The 10,024-nt window shown below is 40.0% G+C and overlaps 1 protein-coding gene across 3 annotated transcripts in view; it reads left to right on the top strand.

Moving 5' to 3' along the window:
- Positions 1-221: 221 nt before the first annotated feature.
- The window catches only part of ubxn11 (UBX domain protein 11), a 19,067-nt gene continuing 9,264 nt past the window's right edge, over positions 222-10,024 (top strand). The window contains exons 1-9 of one of the 3 annotated variants that reach the window (XM_046332934.1): positions 222-1,879; positions 2,375-2,931; positions 3,043-3,077; positions 3,568-3,690; positions 4,071-4,171; positions 6,426-6,480; positions 8,766-8,845; positions 9,040-9,163; positions 9,513-9,733. In XM_046332934.1, the coding sequence (XP_046188890.1) occupies positions 2,861-2,931; positions 3,043-3,077; positions 3,568-3,690; positions 4,071-4,171; positions 6,426-6,480; positions 8,766-8,845; positions 9,040-9,163; positions 9,513-9,733 (810 nt within the window). In that variant the 5' untranslated portion in view covers positions 222-1,879; positions 2,375-2,860. Of the gene's footprint in view, positions 2,932-3,042; positions 3,078-3,567; positions 3,691-4,070; positions 4,172-6,425; positions 6,481-8,765; positions 8,846-9,039; positions 9,164-9,512; positions 9,734-10,024 lie in introns of all 3 variants that reach the window. The other 2 variants (XM_046332935.1, XM_046332936.1) reach the window with 2 other exon arrangements.

Raw genomic sequence — 10,024 nt, 5'->3', positions numbered from 1 at the left:
AGACCTGACCCTCCTCCAGGTGCGCTCACAACGTTGGACAAAAGCCTGAGCGGAGGGAACGCTGGACTCGGCGAGCTGGGACGAGAACAGAGGGGGCTGGTACCCAAGGCTACTCTGAAAAGGAGATAGCCCGGTCGCAGACGAAGGAAGCGAGTTGTGAGCGTATTCTGCCCAGGGAAAAGAGAGAGGGAAAGAAACCTAATAAGACCAGCAGGGGGAAACGAATAGAAGAGAAAGCACAGGGACAGGACATGACAATATATGACAATACATGACAAAAGGGGCTACCTAGAACCACAAAAGCTTCCTCTGCTGTCCCTGTATGATAACCCTTTTTTGGCTCTATGAAGATCAGATGTAGAACCCAACTTACCCAACTAACCATCGTATAACCTTTGAAGAACCCTTTGGTGATTCTACCTAGAACCAAAAAGGGTTCTCTTGGACAGCCGAAGAACCCTTTATGGGTTGTTCTTGAATTGCGGTGGCATTTACATCCACGAAAAACACTTCACAATTACAAATAGTTACCCATCATACATTAACTGTTTATCAGTCATAAAACATACTGCAAGTGCTTTATACTGCAAAACGTTATGTTTAGGCATTGTTTAAAGTACTTAGGCCAAGCAAATTGGCTTGTATCAGTAGTGACCCAGTACAACTGTAGTGACATGTTTTGGGGGGATTTAAAGCTATCAATCTATGTATTATTTTTGAATTCTATAAAGTCAACAAAAGTATTACACATATTGTATAGCTCAACAGGCTATTAAAATAACTATTATTTTTACAAATATAATATGTGTCCCTAAGTTTTATCCTATTGGTGTAACAACCTTGAAAATCACTCATTACAAAGATATACAAGGACCTTCCATTCCCTCCAGTTGCAAACCATTGCACTGGGAAGGTCTATATTAAAAACCATTATAAGTTAATCACACCCTTTTAGTGTCTCATACATTTGAGGATTCCATTGATCATTTGGTGTGTCTAAAGAGTGTAATTTGTGTTACACTTTTTAAAGGTAGGGAAATTACAAAATTATGACACAAAAACAGTTTAGTAAATTGTTTTTAAAAGGGTTCATGGCCTTAGATTCGAGCACCTGTTTCCTCCATTTAAGAAAATCCTCAATTACCAAAATGTTGTCATTGGAGTTACCATCATTGGTGTAACTACTCCTGCTGGTGAAACGATGTTATCATAATAGTAAAACATTATTAAAAGGCATTAAGCTACCATATTAGTTCAATTAGAATGGGAAGATGTACCCAATACATTTTTTAAATAAAAAATAAATAAATAAATGAAGTAATTTTTTTCCAAAAGGCAACGCTCAAATGACACTGCATTTCAAGAACAACCCTTAATGCAGGTAGGCCTATAGACACATTAGCTCAATCAATTTGTTTCACAAATATTTAGGCTGTTGCTTAAACGTTAACACAATACCTGGAAACGAATCATCACAGGTAAGTGCTATTGATGATATGTATACAACTTCTGACCTCTACATTGCTGAACTCTACAATCCATATGGCTAATCTCTACTTAATACTTTACTAATAGTGATATTTTGGTTCTTACCTTGATCTCTGTGGTTGAAGGATGCCTCACCTTGACCTCTGTGGTTGAAGGATGCCTCACCTTGGCCTCTGTGGTTGAAGGATGCCTCACCGTGGCCTCTGTGGTTGAAGGATGCCTCACCTTGTCCTCTGTGGTTGAAGGATCCCTCACCGTGGCCTCTGTGGTTGAAGGATGCCTCACCTTGGCCTCTGTGGTTGAAGGATGCCTCACCTTGGCCTCTGTGAACACAGACAGCACCAGCAGGATGAAGACAGCACAGACCAGAGCTTCGTTAATGTTGAAGAAGGTTGAGTCTTTGAACAGCAAAAGTGTATCTGTGTTTATTTCAACTAGAAGAGGAAGGGTCTGAAAGGGGTGTGTGCACCATGACTGCATGGGCACAAGTACAGAGATCTGTTTTACAGTCATGAGCAGTGTAAATGAACTTTAATAAGGCCTACAAGTAATTGTTTTGATATTTGGCACTAGTAAGTCGCTCTGGATAAGAGCGTCTGCTAAATGACTTAAATGTAAATGTAAATGTAGTGGGTATATTTGTATTCTTCATTTTTTCTCTCCATATATGCCAATAGCCTATTTAATGCATTGTATTGTTATGTTTGTATAGCATGCATGGTATGTGTTCTGATGTAGGGCTAGGTGTGTGACCACTTTTGAAACAAAAGTAGACAAGTGTTTGGGTACATCATTCCATTTATATCAATGTTTTGTCGATGGATGATCACAATGTCATACTTTGAATAACAATGTATCACTTTGGCTGGTTCTTCACGGTGTGAAGGAGGGTGTATTTAATTCTGGAACCAGCAACGAGCCAATGAAATGTCACGATCCACGTTACCAATGGCAACGAACTCCAAACAATCCTCTAGATGTAAAAGAAGAGCAAGCACAATATTCCAACCTACAGAATCTAGAGTCATTCACTTGTAAGTAATTCATACATTCCTAGCATGACAAATAAAAGTTTATTTCGTTTATTAAGCCTATTAACTGAACCAAGTGTACACTTTCAGGACATTTATTTTGCGTTTTTAGCTGCTATGTGCTTGCATGTCAACCATGTCAATGTCAACCAGGTGTTTGAATATTAAACGACGAGACAGAGGCATTGATGCGAGTAACCAGTCTTGTTCAGTACAAGGTGCTCATAAATATAGTTTTTTTGTTAGGGTTAGGGTTTGTTGAATCACAAAATTAACTCTACACTAGTCTGCTAGCCATTTGTGCATCCTATCGACCCCAAGTGTTTTATGAACGTAAGGAGATGAGCTCACCACTTTCAATGTTGAGGAAAAACCGACGAGTGCCTCTTCCCGGGCCCATGAACCAGCAAGGGTATGTTCAAGAGAAACCAAAGTGGATCTTTTCCTAGACAATAAGTATTGAAATTAGATGGATTTCCATGTTCATTTACATTACTGATGATTGCTCATTTTTCTCAAATAGGAGAAGAGTGCCTTTCAAGGAGAATCCATTTTCAGGTATGGGATTAAGGTCTTTCAAAGACGATATTTTTCTTGAGCAGTTGGCCAGGAGGCAGAACATAATTACAAATCATTTGTAGACTGCAAATTGACCACAAGAAGATATAATATTTTACTAAATCATCATAATTTCAAACCTCGCTTAGGTTGGTATACGATCACATACTGTATCTCTCTATTGTGCATGGGAATACTTTGGAACAGATTTCCAAAATCAAAATAACTTGGAGCTGATTTGCTGGTGTTTTTACAGTCTTTTACGACTAACAACAAAACATTTCAAAATAAATATCAGTTTAGTATTCTTTTTTGCTCATAAAACTTGAATGGTCAAATAAAATCACCCACGCGGGCCGTCAGTTGGGGAACCATGCCTTAGTCTAACTATGAGATATCCAATGATTTGAAACATATACTGCCTCTGAATACAGCTCTTTAAAAAACCTGGGGTCATTCTGGTTGTGTTCTTGTCTTTTCTTTCCTTTAGAATACGAAGCTACTCTGCTGAATGATGTATCTGCTTTGAATCACCCTGCGCCTCAGGCTCAAGCCACTGATAGTGCCTGTCCTTCCAAATCAAAAGACAAACAAAGGAAAAGCAACAGTCGTTGTATGTTTGTTTGATGTCCTTACAACTCGCCCTGTGCTGAAATATTCACTACCAACGTCACGTCACATTTCGACAACACTGGAAATCTCATGCATGGTTGTTAGATCAGTATGTGGTGTGCATTGACCACAACATAATGTGTCTGATTTTCCTAATACAGCACTGTGGTCACAAATGTGGGTTTCCAAAAAGCCCGTTTGGGTTTCTGATAATGTACAGTAACATTGAAACAGAGTGTTCTCAGAATCAGTAAGAAATGTATGCGTCATTGTACCTTAAGACACTTTGGGGGGAAAAACGTCTGCCGAGTGTCATGCAGTAGCCTTTATTATACAGGTATTACGCTTCCTGATCTAGTGAACTCTGACTGAACCCTACAGGTGCACCCCCTAGTGATTTTGAGCTGATGTCCTCTATGATGCAGAGGCTGACCCTGCTGGAGACCAAGGTGAAGACCCAAGCCCTGGACATTGACCACAAGGTGAGCCAAGTACCACACACGTTCAGACAAAGAAATTACATTGTACATTACATTTGAGGTATTTAGCACACACTTATCCAGAGCGACTTCCAGTGCAACCAATGAAAAAAAAAAAAAAACGGTAACAACGCTTCTGTGAACACCTCCAGCGAGACAGCGTTTTGGTTAGATCTGAAATCGACCTCAACCACATCAACCTCTGTGATCCTCCGCAACAACCAATCAGAAGCATGCATTTTAAAGGAAAGCTCAACCACCGAATGCTGATGAAGTTGCACGTACAGGATGCCTGTCACACAAGTATCATACATACATACACAAGTATCAGTATGTCTGAACAGTAGCTAAATGGTGGCAATAAAGGTTTTCTAAACAAAAACAAAAACAAGAAATCTGCCAAATGTGTGAATGTTGCATCAGTATTCTGTGTTGGACCTTTGTTCCTTGTAGTTTGCATGACAATAGACTTATACTATAGTTATACTTATACTATACGTGTGTGCTATAAGAGGCTTCTCATATTTTGATTGGCAAGATACCTATTATAGTTTGTATGATGAGGTAATAAGAGACCTACTCAAACAGCATCATATTTTCCAAAGTTGTTACTGGCCCAACGCTCTAACGACTAGGCTACCTGCCGCCACTCTAACAATGGAAGCCACCCATGTAACAGTGTAGCTAACTACTGCAATTCTAGTGCATTCAGAAAGTATTCAGAGCCCTTGACTTTTTCCACATTTTGTTACTTTACAGCCTTATTCTAAAATTGATTAAATTGTTGTTGTTTTTTCTCATCACTCTACATAATGACAAAGCAAAAACGTTAAAAAAAAAATGTTTGCATAAGTATTCAAACCCTTTGCTATGAGTTGAGGTCAGGTGCATCCTGTTTCCATTGATCATCCTTGAAATGTTTCTACAACTTGAGTGGAGTCCACCTCTGGCCTGGCCAAACTGAGCAATCTGGGGAGAAGGGCGTTGGTCAGGGAGGTGACCAAGAACCCGATGAGAACTCTGACAGAGCTCCAGATTTCCTCCATGGAGATGGAAGAACCTTCCAGAAGGACAACTATCTCTGCAACACTCCACCAATCAGGCCTTTATAGTAGAGTGGCCAGACGGAAGCCACTCCTCAGTCAAAGGCACATGACAGCCGTTTGAAGTTTGCCAAAAGGCACCTAAAGGACTCTCAGACCATGAGAAACAAGGTTCTCTGGTCTGATGAATCCAAGATGGAACTCTTTGGCCTGAATTCCAAGCGTCACGTATGGAGGAAACCTGGCACCATTCCTACGGTGAAGCATGATGGTGGCAGCATCATGCTGTGGGCACTCAGGACTGTGAGGGCTCAGGACATCAGACTGGGTCAATGGTTCACCTTCTAACAGGACAAAAACCCTAAGCACACAGCCAAGACATCGCAGGAGTGGCTTCGGGACAAGTCTCTGAATGTCCTTGAGTGGCCCAGCCAGAGCCCAAACTTGAACCCAATCGAACATCTCTGGAGAAACCTGAAAATAGCTGTGCAGCAACCTTCCCCATCCAACCTGACAGAGCTTGAGAGGATCTACAGAGAAGAATGGGAGAAACTCTCCAAAAACAGGTATGCCAAGTTTGTAGCGTCATACGCAAGAAGACTCAAGGCTGCAATCGCTGCCAAATGTGCTTCAACAAAGTACTGAGTAAAGGGTCTGAATACTTATGTAAATGTGATATTTCAGTTACATGTTTTTAATACATTTGCTACAAGTTTGCTTTGTCTTTATTGGGTATTGTGTGTAGATTGAGGGGGGAAAAAGCAATTTAATAAATTTTATAATAAGGCTGTAACGTAACAAAATGTGGAAAAAGTCATGGGGTCTGAATACTTTCCGAATGCACTGTATATATTTTTCAACCCAGTACATTTATATGACTTTTCAGACTTAGATATAATACTTTTTTACAAGGCAGTTTTGATGTAGTGAACTACTTTTTCAAAGTAGCTTCAGTTAAACAAACTATATTTATCTTAAGGGTAGCTTTACTGTTGCTCAACTTCTTCCAGTTTGAAGTAATTGGTAGCTTGGTAAACTATATTTTCAGAGTAGCTTCCCCAACTCTGAAAACGGATACTAAAAACAGCAGTAGTCTATACACATCCGGCTAGTATTCTATGCATGAAGTACATGCACAAATATTGATATATGTACAGACCAAGCTCTTGACTTGACAACATATCAATGCTTATTTTGTTATTTTCTATTTGAAGGAGAAAATAATTACAGCTCTGGAGGAGAAAATTAAGCTTCTTCAGAAGTCAACAGGTAGTTATTTCAGCCTATCATATATATCATACAGTTCTGGAACCACAGAGTTCCAGTCACAACACATGTAGGCCTAGTATTCATGTATTTATAGGAATACAGCCCCACGTAGGCCTAGTATTCATGTATTTATAGGAATACAGCCCCATGTAGGCCTAGTATTCATATATTAATAGGAATACAGCCCCATGTAGGCCTAGTATTAATGTATTTATAGAAATACAGCCTCATGTAGGCCTAGCATTCATGTATTAATTGAAATACAGCCCCATGTAGGCCTAGCATTCATGTATTAATTGAAATACAGCCCCATGTAGGCCTAGTATTCATGTATTTATAGGAATACAGCCCCATGTAGGCCTAGTATTCATGTATTAATAGGAATACAGCCCTATGTAGGCCTAGTATTCATGTATTAATAGGAATACAGCCCCATGTAGGCCTAGTATTCATGTTTTATAGGAATACAGCCCCATGTAGGCCTAGTATTCATATATTAATAGGAATACAGCCCCATGTAGGCCTAGTATTCATGTATTTATAGGAATACAGCCCCATGTAGGCCTAGTATGCATGTATTTATAGGAATACAGCCCCATGTAGGCCTAGTAGTCATGTATTTATAGGAATACAGCCCCATGTAGGCCTAGTATTCATATATTAATAGGAATACAGCCCCATGTAGGCCTAGTATTAATGTATTTATAGGAATACAGCCTCATGTAGGCCTAGTATTCATGTATTTATAGGAATACAGCCCCATGTAGGCCTAGTATTCATATATTAATAGGAATACAGCCCCATGTAGGCCTAGTATTCATGTATTTATAGGAATACAGCCTCATGTAGGCCTAGCATTCATGTATTAATTGAAATACAGCCCCATGTAGGCCTAGCATTCATGTATTAATTGAAATACAGCCCCATGTAGGCCTAGTATTCATGTATTTATAGGAATACAGCCCCATGTAGGCCTAGTATTCATGTATTAATAGGAATACAGCCCTATGTAGGCCTAGTATTCATGTATTAATAGGAATACAGCCCCATGTAGGCCTAGTATTCATGTTTTATAGGAATACAGCCCCATGTAGGCCTAGTATTCATATATTAATAGGAATACAGCCCCATGTAGGCCTAGTATTCATGTATTTATAGGAATACAGCCCCATGTAGGCCTAGTATGCATGTATTTATAGGAATACAGCCCCATGTAGGCCTAGTAGTCATGTATTTATAGGAATACAGCCCCATGTAGGCCAAGTATTCATGTATTTATAGGAATACAGCCCCATGTAGGCCTAGTATTCATGTATTTATAGGAATACAGCCCCATGTAGGCCAATTATTCATGTATTTATAGGAATACAGCCCCATGTAGGCCTAGTATTCATGTATTTATAGGAATACAGCCCCATGTAGGCCTAGTATTCATGTATTAATTGAAATACAGCCCCATGTAGGCCTAGTATTCATGTATTTATAGGAATACAGCCCCATGTAGGCCTAGTATTCATGTATTAATAGGAATACAGCCCCATGTAGGCCTAGTATTCATGTATTTATAGGAATACAGCCCCATGTAGGCCAAGTATTCATGTATTTATAGGAATACAGCCCCATGTAGGCCTAGTATTCATGTATTTATAGGAATACAGCCCCATGTAGGCCTAGTATTCATGTATTTATAGAAATACAGCCCCATGTAGGCCTAGTATTCATGTATTTATAGAAATACAGCCCCATGTAGGCCAAGTATTAATGTATTTATAGAAATACAGCCCCATGTAGGCCTAGTATTCATGCATTTATAGAAATACAGCCCCATGTAGGCCTAGTATTCATGTATTTATAGGAATACAGCCCCATGTAGGCCTAGTAGTCATGTATTTTTAGAAATACAGCCCCATGTAGGCCTAGTATTCATGTATTTATAGAAATACAGCCCCATGTAGGCCAAGTATTAATGTATTTATAGAAATACAGCCCCATGTAGGCCTAGTATTCATGCATTTATAGAAATACAGCCCCATGTAGGCCTAGTATTCATGTATTTATAGAAATACAGCCCCATGTAGGCCTAGTAGTCATGTATTTTTAGAAATACAGCCCCATGTAGGCCTAGTATTCATGTATTTATAGAAATACAGCCCCATGTAGGCCTATACAGTGTTCTCTACTTCCGTCACCGCCCTCATCTCTGTTATGTGAAAATAAAAGATATTAAGAGTATGGAACAAGTTATGTTTGGTTAACCAAAACCATTCTGTTTCTGTGATTTTTAGAGAAAAACAGTGATAGGAGCAGAGAGGATGATCTCATAAAAACATGCCACAGGCTTCAGGGCCAGGTATCGGAGATGGAGGTAAGATCATCATCGCCATGGTAATACAACAGAGCAATGTTTTTTTTGGTCCTCAGCGAACAGTTTGGTACATTGCACAGACATAGATGGACCACAGTCATCTCTAAGTCTGTTCTAAATTGTTTAGTTCACCTCTTTAACTGATGTCACGGCAAACTTTTCTTTAAACTCACAGTGGGTTTTTCCCCACTCAGCGGTTTCTGAACGACTACGGTATGATCTGGGTGGGGAGCCGAGAGGAGCGTGACACAGCCAGTCAACAGGAAGTAGAGGAAGCTGAGCAGACCCAGAGCTCCGAGAGAGGGGTGTGGCAACCAGGTAAAGGAACCAGGGAGTTATTAAGTGTTGAGCCTTATGCTGCAGATAGAAATATAATTAATAGAGCTGCTAAGATTCCCTATTCTATCTGACAGGCAGTCATATTCTTTCTACGTGATAATTTCTATCTGAACATGCTGTAACAGTACACCCTCCTTAACAGGCAGCCAAGTAAAAACCTAATCGAATCACATCTTCAAATGGTAATTTCCAACAGTACAAAGGAGCTGCCATTGTTTCAATGCACCAGTTAAAGTTTCACGAGCTGTGCTCATGTGATGCCTGGATGATTTTCAAACAGAAAATCTTAATTATGCATTCACTTATTATGGTGGCCTGTCCTTTGCAGAGACCTCTGTGGCCAGGAGGAACTTCCAGATAAACTTTGACCTGGTGCTCCAGAACATCCAGCAGTTGAACATCCTGGCTGGGGAGGGAGAGTCCTACGTCAGGGTCACGTCCAGAGGGGCACAGCTGGCCCAGCAGCACCTCATTCCACTACGGCTCTACAGCAATGGCATCTTCATGTTCAATGGGCCCTTCCGCTCTTACCAGGAAGCCAGCACACAGGTACAGACAGAGACTATATAGGGAATACTCGCTATACTCCAACTGGCTAGTCAGTACATAACCTCAGCACCCAGAACCAAATCAGCTACTGTTAAGGTTATTACGAGAGAGTATAACACACATCAAGTAATGAAACAGACTAGATATTTGAACCAGGCATGATTTTTGATACATTTTCACAGAAGATTCTTTGATTTCAATGTTTCGACTCTCAGATTGTAGCAGACAGAATAAGTACAGAAAGCTCAGTTCGTATCTCAGTCCAATGTGTCTTGACACCTTGCCGCTCAT

The sequence above is a fragment of the Oncorhynchus gorbuscha genome, unplaced genomic scaffold, assembly GCF_021184085.1.
Source record: "Oncorhynchus gorbuscha isolate QuinsamMale2020 ecotype Even-year unplaced genomic scaffold, OgorEven_v1.0 Un_scaffold_3:::fragment_4:::debris, whole genome shotgun sequence".
Classification (NCBI taxonomy): Eukaryota; Metazoa; Chordata; class Actinopteri; order Salmoniformes; family Salmonidae; genus Oncorhynchus; species Oncorhynchus gorbuscha.
Note: the sequence above shows the minus strand (reverse complement) of the source record. Positions and strands in the feature narration are given on the sequence as shown.